The following is a 15,577-nucleotide window of genomic DNA, read 5'->3' as shown; positions in this document are numbered from 1 at the left end:
TGTCCCATGGGTCTTTATAGACTACTTGAATAAACTGAGTGCCCACCAGGTATATGAAAGTAGTTTGACTTGACTTCTCCCAAAGCTCTGTCTTCTAAGGCTAACAGCTCAGGAATTTTTCTGGGTAGATGCAGAGAGTGGATTCAAACCTCAGTGGAGAGAAAACCCAGTACCCTAGCATGGCAGTCACGCCTTTTGCCAGAGGGGAAAATGTCAAGCTTCTGGGTACCTTCTGGGGTATGCATAAGTTTTACACCTACCATACTCATTTCTGTCTATGAATAGTAAAGAAAAATAGATCATTTTAGGAAAATCAGAAATAGGAATGCCGAAGGCCAGAATAAATCAACCATAGGTGATGCTACAGCCTGGGGAAAGATGGATTCAACAAATGGAAAGGGAAAGAAACAACTGAAATGCAAAATGAATAGTAAAAGGAAAGAATTAAGTACCAAATAGTTGTTTGTCCTGACACGAGAGCTGTGGGAGACACAGAACAGGTAGTAAGAATCACTTAGGGTTAGTGGCCTTGGGTCACTGTCTTTCTATTACTGAAAGGAACATAGAGCCCAATGTTGTTCAATTAATATAAATTCTACTCACATATGAGAAATGAAACAGATTTGGAGTTCTGACATATTATAAGCTCAGTTTATAACAGTCAGCAAAATCTGGTTGCAACACCTTATGACAGTAAATCAATATTGCATAACCCAATCAATACAAACCAGGTGAGCATAATTTTTTTCCTTCCTTTGACATCACTCTTCTTTCTCTTTGAATAATCTAAATTGTGTTTGTGTGTGTGCCATGCACAAGAACTTACCAAATCTTTTTGCCCTTCACAATAACCTTACAGAGCCTTAGTTACTGTTCAGCCTTGGAACAAAACTGTTTTCAATTATGTTACCTCCCATTTCATAAAAATACTATCATTCTAATTACTGCATCAAAGCCAACAATAGTTTGAGTTCAAGGCCTTTGATTTTTCTTACTAACATCAATGTTGACTTAGGAGACATGGTCCAAAACTGAAATTTGCTTTATTAGAGAATAAAGTTTTGAAAGTGCCCTCCTTTAGGACTTTTTTCCCCCCATACTCTAACTCTGGCTTACATACAACTTTTTGTATATATTTTATCAAACATCATCTTTGATACACATATTTGTCACTTGCAGTCTTTCATAATCTCTTGCACATTAACATATATATTTATTGTATATATGTAACATAACATATGTTGCACATAATATATGTATATTTACAATCTGTTCTCTTATTTCTCTTTTTAACTTTCCTTTTTCTCACTTTCTTTCATTAAATCTTATATCCAATTTGAAATTTGATCTCAAAATTCTTTTTTTCTTTTTAAATCATTAGGTAGAAAGTAAATGGGGAATTTTATCATGAATGGATAAGTCTGATAACACCTTATCATCACAAAGAGACAGATAACCAGGTATTGTATTATATGCTCAGTATCACTTAAGCGAAAACAAAAAACCTTGCATCTTTCAGGCCACTATATTTAACTACCATTATGAAGATTAGGATTCAGAGAAACAAATAATGTTGGAACAATTGGACATTCATATACAAAAATCGACCTCAACCAAACCCTCACACATTATAACTAACTCAAAACAGATCATAGATCTAAAAGTAAACCAAAACCTGTAAAACTTCTAGAAGAAACACAGGAGAAAACCTGCATGATCTGGGATTAGGCAAAGAGTTGTTATACGTGATTCTAAAAACATAATACATAAAAGAGAAATTAGACTTCATCAAAATGAAAAACTATTGCTTTGTGAAAGATACTGTTAAGAGAATGAAAAGACAATCTACAGAGTGGGAGAAAATATTTGCAAATCAAACATTGTACAGAATGTTGTTTTGGAGGGTACATTCCTGGGATTGCTATAGCATTTCAAACCAACTGTGGAGTAATCTGGGCTTACCCATTTGTTACCAAGACTCCAGTTGGCACCAAATCCCTGTTGAGAGCTTCCAATGACCAACGATACAAGTTTTGGGATGACTTCTTATTTGTTAAGTCATGGACTAAAATAATACCTAAAATAACCAAAGAAAATAATGTCAATATTGTAACAACTCCTCTTCATTTCACAATTGGCAAAACATTAGGTTGCTTACTGAATGCATTTTGTTATGACTAACAAACTCAGACACAATTATTTTAAAATTTCCTCTGTAAGTTCTTGCAAATAATTATTTTAAAATAATTATCTAAAAGCTTTTCTTTGTCAGTTATATAACTTTTAAAAAATTCTACAAGGGCTGACAGATGTCATTAAACTTTTAGAATGTCTTTTCTTTTTTTCTTCATTCAACACTTAATGAGTGCCTATTCTGCCTGGTCCTAATTACAGAACTACTTCATCAATAGAAAGAATCAAAGCTACTTCAAGTATATAGGAAATTATATTCATTCAAAAAGGTTATTTTTTTTCCACACTATGCATCTGTCATAGACATCATACATACACATATTACTTACACTCATTAAAATATTTAATAATAAAAATTTATTAAAATGGTATTGATTTAATTTGATACAATTCCTATTCTTTAGCTGACAAGATGTTTTCTTGTAGATCACCTGAACCTAATCAACTCAAAAGTCTTATCATTTAGTTCTTTGGATTAATGGCTAGCTATCTAAGCTTGCTCTACCTGTAAGAGATCTAGTTAACAAAGCAAAAGAAATATGCCACTAGAAGGAGGTAGGAAAAGATAGTCAAGAAGTATGAATAGTAGAAAACAGATGGACTTTTAAGTGATTGAAAAATAGCAAAATGTAATAAGCTTTAGAAATACAATTAAACAGAATCAGTTAAGATCCTAGACAGAAAGGTAAAGCAGGTTATTACAATATGATATTGACAAAAAAGGAAAAGCTTTAATGCCTAGTGAAATTTAGGGTACCACCTTGTGATCAAGAGACAATAGGTTTTTAAACCCCCAACCCTTGCCTATATTACCCAGATTCTACTGTGAGGAGAGAATGTGAAACTGATGATTCTTCCATCTTCAAGATGTAAGATATGTAAATTTGAAAAAGAAGGGCATAAGAGTTAGAATTATTTGGCTCCTCTAGTTTTTACAGACATTGTGCAACTAAGGTGCTTGTGCAAATTACAGTTGACTAGTTCCAGTTAGCTCAGATAAATCTGTATCTCTCCTGGAATCTGGAAAAAATAGAGATCTGACACTTGCCCCCGTGTCCAACTGCATTCACTCTACCTTCCTCAATGAGGGGCTCTATTAGGCATTAAGGAAACATGAACAAGGATAGATTTTAAAAAAGGAATAAAGAGCTACCATTAAAGAATATAGCTAACATTTATTCAGTATTTATGTGGTAAGTATTGTGCTTTACGTGTAGCATCTAATTTGATTTTCAGAACAGTCCTATGAGGTAAGAATTATTATCTTCATTTTACACATGTGGAAGCTGAGGCTCAGAGAGGTTGAGTAACTTACCCTAGGTCACATAGCAAGTGGGGTAGCCAGAATTTGAAATCAAGTATTCTGACAGTAAAAGACTGGAGGAAGGCAGAATAAAGTCACTTCAGGGCAAAGGGAGTGGATGATATTTTCTCCTTTCCTTATTTCCTAGGTCTAAATACCACAAAACTATGGGTTGGTTTGGTTGGGAGAGTGAAAAGATTACAAAGGCCTAAATGAGCTATTAGATGCACAGGGAGGAGTTTATTTTTTGAGGATCTCTATTTAAGGCTTTTGAGCTTTTAAGGGCATTGAGCACCTTTTTCCTTATTTTCCTTCTTTCATTTGGGCTGAGAGTTCCTGCTTTGTATTGTGAGCTAGAAGGGACGGGACACAGTGAGGCCCAAAGGAAAGAAGTCAGGGTGATAGCTGATCAGAATATGTTCTAAATCTTTAAAAATAGAGAGGTAGAGACACTTTACAGGTTTCCTTTGGGGATTACCAGCCTCATTCATCACAGTGGGAAGAGGTAGGGCATTGAGGGAAGGAAGTTATTGCTAAGAATAGACTGTATTTGAATGGAGTGATCCTTGTGCTCTGTTTCTTAGAAAAGTAAGGATGGTAGATGGAGTAAAGAACCTTGAATGCTTCTACCAAGAGAAATGTTCCAGAGGTAGGCTCGAAGAACACAGAAACTGATTTTTCTTTCTTTTTCATTGAAGTATAGTTGATTTACAATATTGTGTTAGTTTCAGGTGTACAGCAAAGTGATTCAGATATATATTTTTTCAGATTCTTTTCCATTATAGGTTATTACAAGATATTGAATATAGTTCCCTGTGCTATACAGTAGGACCTTATTGTTTATCTATCTTTTATATAGTAGTTTGTATCTGCTAATCCCAAACTCCTAATTTATCCCTCCCTCCCTTTCCCCTTTGGTAACCATAATTTTGTTTTCTGTGTCTGTGAGTCCCTATTAAGATTGCTCTTAATAGGGAGTTTTTTTTTTTTTTTTAAGAAACAGGAATATCTCTCAGTCTTACTTGTAAAACTAACATAGGATATATGAAATTACTTCAATAATATTTAAGGAAGACACAAATCACTAATGGAGAGTAGGTATAGAAAAGATAACCAAATAAATATGGATTTAGATGGATTTCTTCAGTACTTACTAAGCTTACAACTCAGAATTCCATAAAGTTTCTAGGATTTGAATGGTCTTTAACTTTATTATTTATTTATAATTTTTATCCTAACTCTTTCTCAAAAAGATCTAAACAGGAAAAGTGTTATTTATCCAAATTTTTCTTTGCCAAATCGGATTGATATCAACTTTGACAAGTCATTTGACTGATATAATCCAAGTTTATCACTTGATCCTAGATCTAAACCAGGCTTCATTTCTTTCTCTCCGGCTCTTTAGCAAGTCACCTAATACTATACCAGTCTTATCTTACTGTGTTTTCATTTATATACATTCTATTAATATATGCCATTATCATGTATCATTATGATGTCATATATTAATGTCACCATCTTAAACTGTGTTTTGTTTCATTTATGAATATTTTGTTTCTTCAATTAGATTGTGACACTTTCAGATAGAATTCCGAGCTAAATGCGACATAGATCTGAACTAACATGACTCATCCTGTATTCTACAGTATGCATTCAATGGCAAGAGCCTTCTCTACTTTTTTGAAGTATCTATAACACCTTATGATATGGAATAAGATATTGAAAGAGGAATATAATTAATGAAGATGGTACTGAATAATTACAATGCTTACTTAATATAGAATGAGATCTAAGCATAGTATAAATGAAGGCCAATTAATAGCTAAGCATCTACCAGAAAGGAAGGGGTAAGATACTAAATCTTTTGGTACATCAATCAAAGAGAAGTTGAAATTATATTTCACAGTAAAAAAAAAAAAGGTAAAAAATGAATGAAAGAAAAGAGAACATAAAAAAATTCTATAGGTAAATCACAGGTGTCAGTAGTTTAGTTCCTGGACACAGAGTAGGCACTCTATGAACTGCAATTATGTCCTATTACACACCTCTACCTGGAAGTCTGCTCCAGGTGTTTGTATATCTATAACTGGATGAAATTTCTGCACCCCTAAAAACATCCTTAGGCAGCTTTTATAATTACACAGGACTCTAAGGAGCAGACAAAAAAAAATCTCAGTATCTCTGGGACATCTGGCTTAGACCACGGGACTCCTAATGGTATATACTCAGTTGACTGAAGAAACAGCACTCCCAGGGGACAGTGTTTTGGAAGGTTCCATGTTTTATGTCAAGTACCCAAACTCTCTCTCAATATTTAGTTTATGACAATAATATAAATAGAAACACTTAGACAAAGCAAATATCTGATGTTCTGAAATACATAGTTAGAATCTAAAAAACATGAACTGGAATGTGATATGCAGATTTAAATTAAGAGTTGGGAGTATCTTAGATCTTTCTTAAATTAAGATGAGTCCAGCATTCCTCATCAGATGATCTGAGACCATTAATATATGGTAAAAATAAAAAATGTTTTACCATTTACAGAGTTGTAGAATACTGCTCTTGTGCTTTTCACACTGCTGGCACTGCCCACAGAGCCTCCAACATCCCAAAATTCTATATAGTAGGTCTTCTCTTCTGGGGTTCCTTCTTTGTAGTCATGAACCTAACAAATCAATCCATCAAAATAATTATTATAGCCACTAAGAAAACTCATAAACACCCTCACTCCAGTTTAAAGCACTGAACATTCCATATCAGCAGCTTACCCTCTGACTCTCTAATCACCACCTCCTATCTTTGCAGCTTCCTCTCTCTAACACTCCAACTCTAATAATAATCTTTGACCCCAAAGGTCCCTATAGTTCATGGATCCTAACACCTTCCAAAGACCCCCCTTCCACTTCCAAACCTTCACTTCCTTCCTAACTAAGCATAAATTCTGCTATTCGTCATTTTAATCTCTCCTTTACCCCTCCCTCACATAGTATTCATTAGACAAAACTCCAGCCCTGATTATATCCACCTTTTCCTGTATTCCATGTCTGCAACCCAGCTAGCGAGTGTAATGTTCAGAAAAATATACATTCAAGCTAACTGGATTCATTTTAAATTCAAGTCTACCTTTGGAGCTCTCCTTCAATCAGTTCCATAGTCTATTTCCTCTTTTCCTCCCCTAGGTAACTATTTCACACTTACTCCTCTTTTTCAAACTTCCAATCTCTCTTCCTTGTCCTCAAGCACAGCTAATAATATTGCTGCCAGAGACAAAAGCAATCAGAAGAGAACTCTACAACCTGCTCTTCCCTTATCTATCCACTCCCTGCATCTGTACCCATATAATCTGCTTTCCTTGCAGCTATTATAGATAAACTGTCTGTGTCTCTAAGGTCAAATCCCCTTCTTATGCATAAAATCCCATCCCTTCTTTCTTATCAAAGAGGTAGCTCTATCAATTCTCCCTTTCATCATCAAATTTTCCCTCTCTCTTGGATAATTCCCACCAGTGAACAACCATGCCATAAGTTTTCCCATCTTAAAATAACCTTCTCTTGGGCTTCCCTGGTGGCCCAGTGGTTGAGAGTCCGCCTGCTGATGCAGGGGACACGGGTTCGTGCCCTGGTTTGGGAGGATCCCACATGCCACGGAGCAGCTGGGCCCGTGAGCCATGGCCGCTGAACCTGCATGTCCGGAGCCTGTGCTCCGCAATGGGAGAGGCCACAACAGTGAGAGGCCCGCGTACCACAAAAAAAAAAAAAAAAGAAAAACAAAAACCAACCTTCTCTTGACTTCATGTCTTCCCCTAGCTGCCATACCACTTCTCTATTCCTTTTCACAGCAAAAGCCCTCCAAAGAGTTGGCTCTTCTCAACTGTCTCTAATTCTTTTCCTTATATTCTCTTTTGAACTCATTCCTGTCACACCTTTTGTCCCAGTCACCCCACTGAAATATTCCTTATCAAGGTCATTAATGGCTTCCACACTGCTAAATCCAACAATCAATAAACAGTTTCCATCTTACTCTACCATCTGATAAAACTAATCACTCCTCTTTCAATACTTTCTTCACTTAACTTACGGGATATCATACTGTTCTGCTTTTCTTCCCACCTCACACTGGCTAAGCCTTTTCAGTCTCCATTTGGGTTGTCCTCATCTCTCTACCCTCTTAATTGTTACTGTTCCAAGGTTTAGTTCTTGGATATTTCGCAATACTTGCTCTTTTGACAATTTCATCTACTCTTATGATTTAAAATGTCATAAATACGTTGATGAATTCCAAATTTATATACATCCTGGAGCAGTCCCTTGAACCTCAGACTACCATATCACCTAACTACAATTTGGATGTCTAACAGGCACCTCAAATTTAACATATTTAAAAATAATATCCCAATCTTCCTCCCAAACCCATTCTTCTCCCAGTTTTCTGATTCAGTAAAAGGCAATTCTAGCCTTCTAGTTAGTGGAAGGGGCAAAAACTTAAGTGTTAACTTAACTCTTAACTTAAAACTTAACTCCTCTCATACTGCATATCTGATTTGTCAGCAAATTCTGTTGCATTTGCCTTAAAAAAATATCCAAGACCCGTTCACTTCTCACCATCTCAACTATTACCACCCTCAAAGCCTCTATCTATCTCTTTGCCTGAATTAATGTAATCATCCCCTAACTGATTTCCCCACTAGAGCCTCACCGACTCACTTCCCCACCACCCTCCATTTGTTCTCCATATAGTAGCTAGAGTGATCATTTTAAAATGAAAGTTAGATCATATCCCCCTTCAATTCAAAACTCTCCAATGACTTTCTTACTCAGAGTAAACTCCAAAATCTCTCTCTTTCTCATTGTCTAGACTCTATAAGAATTTACTGCTTACATTTCAGAAACGAAATCTGATATATGGCAACCTTATCTATTAGAATATAGACAAGAGCCAGATTATAATATGGTGGCTTTTTTCTAGAAATATACATGCCAACAAAAGCAAAAAATAAACAAGTGGGACTACATCAAATAAAACAGCTTCTACACAGCAAAGGAAACCAGCAACAAAGGGAAAAGGCATCCTATGGAATGGGATAAAATATTTGCAAATCATACATCTGATAAAGGGTTAATATCCAAAATATATAAAGAAATAATACAATTCAATGGCAAAAAAACCCAATTTAAAAATTGGGCAGAGGAACTGAATAGACATTTTTTCAAAGAAGACAAATGGTCAACAAACACCTGAAACGGTGCTCAATATCACTAATCAGAAGGGAATGCATATCAAAAGTGTGAGATAGCACCTCACACCTCTTAATATGGCTGTTATCAAAAAGACAAGAGATAACAAGTGTTGGTAAGCATGTGGAGAAAAGGGAACCCTTGTACACTACTGGTGGGAATGTAAATTGGTTCAGCCACCATGGAAACAGAATGAAGGTTCCTCAAAAAGTTAAAAATAGAACTACCATATGATCCAGCAAGCCCACTTCTGGGTATATATCCAAAGGAAATGAAAACAGGATACTGAAGAGATATCTGCACTCCCATGTTCTGTGCACAACAGCCAAGGTATGAAGACAATTTAAGTGTCTGTCAAAGGATGAAGGAATAGAGAAGATGTGATATACAGCCATGAGAATAGAATATTATCCCATTATTCAGCCACCGGGGGGGGGGGGCGGGGGGGAGAGGAAATCCTGCCATTTGCGACAACATGATTGGATCTTGAGGGAATTATGCTAAGTGAAACAAGCCACTCAGAGGGGGGAAAAAAAAAAACAACTGCATGCTATCACCTATATGTAGAATCTAAATAAAAAGTTAAACTCATAGAAACAGAAAATAGAAAAGTGGTTGCCAGGGGTTGCAGGGGTGGGGGAAATAGGGAGAAATTGGTATAAAGGTACAAATTTTCAGCTCTAAAATGAATAAGGTCTGAGGACCTAATGTATAATATGGTGACTGTAGTTGATAACACTCTATTGTATAACTGAAACATGCTAAGAGAGTAGAACTTAAATGTTCTCACCAAATAAATAATAAATAAACATGTGAGGTGATGGATGTGCTAATTAACTGGATGGGAGGAATCCTTTCACAATGTGTAAGAATATAGTAAATCATCACAATATACACTTTAAATATCTTACAACTTTATTTGTCAATTATATCTCAATAAAGCTGAAAAAAAAGTCCTTAAAAAAAAAGAAATATACATGTCAGACTTACTGAATCAGTAACTTTGGGGTCCAGTCCTTGGCATGCATAATTTGAACAATTCTCCAAATGATTTTGCTGTAACCTCTAATTAAGAATTACTGATTTTATACAATGGAACTCTTTTGGTATCAGGAAGCCTAGACTATATTCATTGATTGCTACTAATTATCCCTGATATCTTTGAGTCTCAGTTTCTTTGCTTATAAAACGAAGAAGTTATATTCTGTATATCAAATGGCTCTGAAATAACAGAAAGCAAGATAGCTGAATAGTTAAAATAGATGTCATAAAATGCATATATCAATATATGTTTAACAGAATGCTTCATACTTTTTACTTATTCACATTTTTTTGGTCCAAATCCTTTTCCAAGGAAAACTTTAAGTAAATAAGATATTCTACAGATAGCCACACTGACATTAAGAGAAGACAATTAGCAGACTGGCAACAAAGAGGACAGGACACAAAAATGACAACAGCAAAATCACAGCAGTTGGGGACCATTGTGGATAACAGAAAGTAATCTTGTATACTGTGATAAAAGGTATCACTATTTTGTTATATGGCATAAATAACTGATAATATGTGAAAATGTTAAATCATCAATAAAAAGGTTAAACTACATGAATTCTGTTTATGAAAGCAAGGAAATTTAAAATTTATATTATCAAGATTTCTAAGCAAAACCACTGAAACGGACAATACAAGGTATTATAAGGAGTCAGTTACCTGGTATCAAAAAGCTCAACCACTTTAGTGAAGCTTTGTTGATCCTGCCACCCTCCCTGGCTCCAAAACCAATCAGGGCCAGTTAGGTACTCTTCTTATTTGCTCCCATAACATCCTGCACAGTTCTACCATTTCACTAACCACACTGTCTTATTTATCTGCCGATATCTCTTCTATTAGACTCTGAGCTTAAGAGCATGGACCATATTATTCATCTTGGTAGGCCTACAACATAGCATAATACCTGGCACATATTAGATGCTTTGGTATGTTTAGTTAAATCAAGGAATAAATTCAGGATATATCATCCTCTAAGGTTTTATTATACTCAGTTTATTATTTTACTGAATTCCAGTGCTTCTCAAGTACAGTTCTAAGAACAAACTAAATCAGAACCAATAGGAAGGCTTATTTAAAAAAATACAGATTCTTGGACAACTCTTGAAGCTTCTGGGGTGGGGCTCAAGAAGCTGTATCTTAAAGAAAGCTCTCTAGGTGATTCTCATACATAATTAAGCTGGGCAACCATTTAAGTACATCATTTTTTTCTCTAAAGTTACTTCAAATGTCTAATGTTTACAAACTGTAAACAGACTGCAACTCCTTCCAGAATAGCCACTATGTAATACAACTTCCAGGTAGCATGCCTTCTTAGTCTTGCAATGTACCAAGTCTAGTAGCCAGCTCCCTTTTGGCTACACACACTCCCAAGCCAGATTCACCCACTCATCTGTACTCTTCACCACAAAATACCTTCCTTAATTAAATCTTTTCATGTTTCCTTCCAGAATTAGAAGAGAAGGTACCCTTCTTTCTTTCCAAACTGGTGAATTAAACTAAGCTTTACTTAATTCAAATGTAATGAGTCCTAAGAACTTTAACCGTGGCTTGTAGCTCGTAGCTATGACATAATACTTTTTATATGGGTGAGTGATCTCCAAGGGAAAGCTTGACATTTTAACAAGTATTGCTCTTGACACAATAAGTGGTACGTCGGTGCTATACTAAGAGCCCAACATGATGGGGGGTAAGGCAAAACTATAAGAAATGTGTTTTATATTTAAATCAGGTCATCAAGGAACGAATATTTAAAGTCATTACAGACGTTACAGCTATATAAAGAAGGATTTTTCTCAACAGGTAGCAAAAGTATGTGCTGATCATCAAATGGGAAAAGGAACTATACTGTAACTTTGGTACTTCTCATTTACTCACCTCTTAACTTTTTATTGGAAATCAAATCAAGACTAAGTATAAAAGGTTTTGTCTCATTTGAAGAGTTTATTCATTGTAATTTCTAAAAAGGAGAAACACATTTAGTAAAGAAAATGATACACATCAGGAAAGAGCAGTGGATGCTGTAGATATTCTCTAGTAAGTTTGGTTTAGTATGTGTGCCTATAGAACTATTATTAAAGAGAGTCAGGAAGGTAGGAAGTCTTAGGAGAGAGTTGGGAGAAAAGACAGAAGGATAGAAAAAAGTCAACAATGAGAGTGTACCAGGGGAGTAGGAATTGAATTTGTCTCATTCATTGCTGCACTTCTAATTCTTTGCAGTGTCTGATACCCAGGAGGTATGCAATATATATAATGAATGAACAAATGAATGAATAATATCATAAAGGTGTCTGCTAATTGCCTCTTCCTTACCAGTAATCTTGTTTTGCCTTCAGCCAAGTTCATTTCCTCTATTTAAAAAAAAACCCCTTGGACTTCCCTGGTGGTGCAGTGGTTAAGAATCCGCCTGCCAGTGCAGGGACCATGGGTTTGATCCCTGGTCTGGGAAGAGCCCACATGCCACAGAGCAACTAAGTCCATGTGCCACAACTACTGAGCCTGCACTCTACAGCCCACGAGCCACAACTACTGAGCCTGCATGCCACAACTACTGAAGCCTGTGCACCTAGAGCCTGTGCTCCACAACAACAGAAGCCACCACAATGAGAAGCACACACACTGCAATGAAGAGTAGCCCCCACTTGCCACAACTAGATAAAACCCTCGCACGGCAATCCAACACAGCCAAAAATAAATAAAATAAAATAATTTATAAAAAAATATAAAAATAAATTAAAAAACCCTTCACTTTCCCCTTCTATTCTGTACCCATCTGCTCCTTTATTTAACCTCTAAACGACTGATTTAAACCTCTGTTTCTATTTCCTCTCTGCCTACTCACATCATTTGGTTTCTGCCACTAACATTCCATTGTATTCTCAAAGGTCAGCACTACCTTCATCGTCACCAAATCCAATTTTTTTCTCTTAGCCCTTATATCTCTATATTATTTCATACTAAAAATCAATCCCTCCTTCATGAAATTCTCATCTCTTTTTTGCTCTTGCAGTATTTCATCATCTTGGCTATTCCTCCTATCTCTTTGATCAATCTTTCTCTGACCCCCTTTTCATCATCAACTCTCTAAATATACCCCAAGGTTCTCCCTCAGCTCTTCTCTTTCTAAATTTTCCTTTCTGAAAACCTCATCAGCTCTCATGGTTCAGGATTATCCCTATACAGATAATTCCAACTCAGAATTCTCTCTTGAGCTTCAACACGTCAAATGCCTTCTAGACATTGGATAGCTCACAGATCCCTCCCTTCATCATGTCCAGAGCTAAATTTATCATTTCCTTCTCTCTCACCTGTAATATATATCCCTCTTCTTAAGGAATAGTACATTTGTCCATTGCCCAGGCTGCCCATTCAATCATTAACACTCAGTATAATTTTCTATTCTTCACAAGCACCTCACTTTCTCGCTTGAACACTTATATTCTATATCAGAGCTATCCCACAGAACTTTCTGTGATGATGGAAATGTCGCATATAGTAACCACCAGCAACATGTGACTACTGGGCACTCAAAATGTGGTTAGTTCAACCAAGCAACTAAATTTTTAATTTTAGTTCATTTAAATTAAATTTAAATCTCCATATGAGTCTAGTCGTTACTGTATTTAACAGCATTAGAATACCCTTTTCTTAATACCATTCCGGAACAAAAGGCAGTACAGAGTAGTGATCAAAAGCACAGGCTTTTGAACCAGACTGTCTGGGTTTGAATTCCACCTCCATCACTTATTAGCACTGTGACCATGGACAAGTCAGTTAATACTTCTGTGCCTCAACTACTTCATGTGTCAGATAGGAAAGCTAATAATACTTACCTCAAAGGGTTGTGGGCATTAAGGCTTGTGGATTAGTATGTAAAATAGGTGCCTAGCCAAAGTAAGCACTAAAAAACGTTAGCCATCATTTACTGTTACCATTATTTTAAAGATCATTTATATAAAGACCTTGTCCCACCTACCAGTTCCCACCTCATATTTTTAGTGGTAAGAAGACTGCCCTTAAAAAAATTTTTTTTCTCCCCAGTGCTTGTATATTGTTATGCTGCCCAAGAGGAATTCAATAGATATTGTGTGCAATGTGTAAATTAGAGTTAAAAATCCCATTAAAGTGAGCTAGAAATGACAAATCAATTTCCTTATTTATAATTTGTGAAAAGATTAAATTCTGTAAGTTTTGTTTTCATAATTAAGCATAGCCATGCATTTATATTGGTCCCATTAGACTTGGGGCAACAAAATTAGAACACGGCAATGAATGAAGAATACCACAAAATAAAACTTTTCTCCCTTTTCCCTTCAGTTCAGTTATGAACACCTCTGCACTGCATACTAAATCCAAAATGTTAATAATTACTGAGTACATACTTTAAGCTTATTAGCTTCACCCAGTACTTGAAATTAAACAATTACATTATCACCTTTACCATCTCTGTTTTTAGTTGGCTCTTAACAGATGTGAAATGAGCTAAACGGAGCAACTGTTTTTAAGAGTTCTGAAGAGTGTGTATTTATGGATCTATACTGATTCTGGAGATCCCCTGTCAGGTTTCAGTAACACAGAAGCTGTAATTGCAATATAAAAGCTGCTACAGAAGAAAGTGTTCTTTCAAGTTATTTAGGTAAAGGCTTTATCAGATTTAATCATCCTTGCTAGAGGGAAGAACTGTTCACTTTATTACAACAACAGTCAAAATAATTTACATGTCTATCAGAACTTTCCTTAAGATTATCGTTTAAAAATGCCTTTTACTTATGTTGTCACTCAAGAAATGCATTTTTCTCAAAGAAGACAGATCAACCAGCCCAATTCAATGAAGAGTAATAAAAGCAAGATCACTTTCAGCCCCACATGCCCAACTCTTCCACGGTAATGCAATTCAGGCCAGTCTGGCTTTAAAGAAGTCAGTAACACACTCATTCCAGTAAAATCCGTCACATTATTACATGACACTTGTCTTCGACTATTGTAGCCTTTATTCCAGTCTCCCTTTGGGCAGTTTTACGTCCTCCCCACTGTTCCCTGGAACTATGGAGGGAGTTCAAAAGTCAGCAGTCTTTCATAAGATAACTCAAGGGAACTTCAATTTCACTTTCTCCAAAAGCATGGGTTTCAAAGGAAATCGCTACTGTTACTTCTAAAACTTGGTCAGGGTCTTGGGAACTAACTAAACTCATACTGATCTGCAATCTGGGACATATGTAGAAGCACTCCTTACAGATACACCCCGAGTCTCCACCTTCATATACAGTAGGCTGCTAAGACAAAGTTTCTTTTGGAAATTTTGCTACCAGCTACACTCAAGACCTGTTATCCTCAGTTACCATATACTTTGCGTCCTTACTTAGTTTCTCATATTCTGATTCCCAAACTGCTTTCTGCTTCCTCTACCCATTATTCAATCCCAATTGTTTCCTTCTTCCAAATCTTTCCACTTCTCTCCTAGAAACTTACTCCATGATTATATAAAATTCCATTATATTCTTATCCTCAACCTCATTGTATTAACTGATGCCAGCCTCTACCCTGAAGACAAAACTTCTCCTGCTGCCCTCTCAGATGGATGCTGTTCACTCTAAGACCACATTCGAATTACCCTGGAGTTGAAAAATAGGAAATACCTTGCATGAGGCTTTGGACCATCTAGCTATACTCCCTTCCCTCCCTCTTCCCTTACTGTTAATACCTTTTAACTCCCTGTCAGCATCTGATTCATAGTCTTGCCTCTCTAAGTCCTGTCATTAACCACTTCCATATCCACTTGGAAAACTGATTCCACATC

The 15,577-nt window shown here is 36.1% G+C and overlaps 1 protein-coding gene across 3 annotated transcripts in view; it reads right to left on the bottom strand.

Moving 5' to 3' along the window:
- The window catches only part of RABL3 (RAB, member of RAS oncogene family like 3), a gene marked incomplete at both ends in the record, with an annotated part of 37,436 nt that overhangs the window by 10,751 nt on the left and 11,108 nt on the right, over positions 1–15,577 (bottom strand). For all 3 annotated transcript variants that reach the window (XM_079705476.1, XM_079705477.1, XM_079705478.1), the window contains 2 exons: positions 1,963–2,077; positions 6,035–6,164. In XM_079705476.1, coding sequence (XP_079561602.1) covers positions 1,963–2,077; positions 6,035–6,164 — 245 coding nt within the window. The remainder of the gene's footprint in view (positions 1–1,962; positions 2,078–6,034; positions 6,165–15,577) is intronic.

Source organism: Hyperoodon ampullatus (genome assembly GCF_949752795.1).
Source record: "Hyperoodon ampullatus genome assembly, chromosome: 5".
Taxonomy (NCBI): Eukaryota; Metazoa; Chordata; class Mammalia; order Artiodactyla; family Ziphiidae; genus Hyperoodon; species Hyperoodon ampullatus.
The sequence above is the reverse complement of the archived record's forward strand: the minus strand, read 5'-3'. Positions and strand labels throughout refer to the sequence as shown.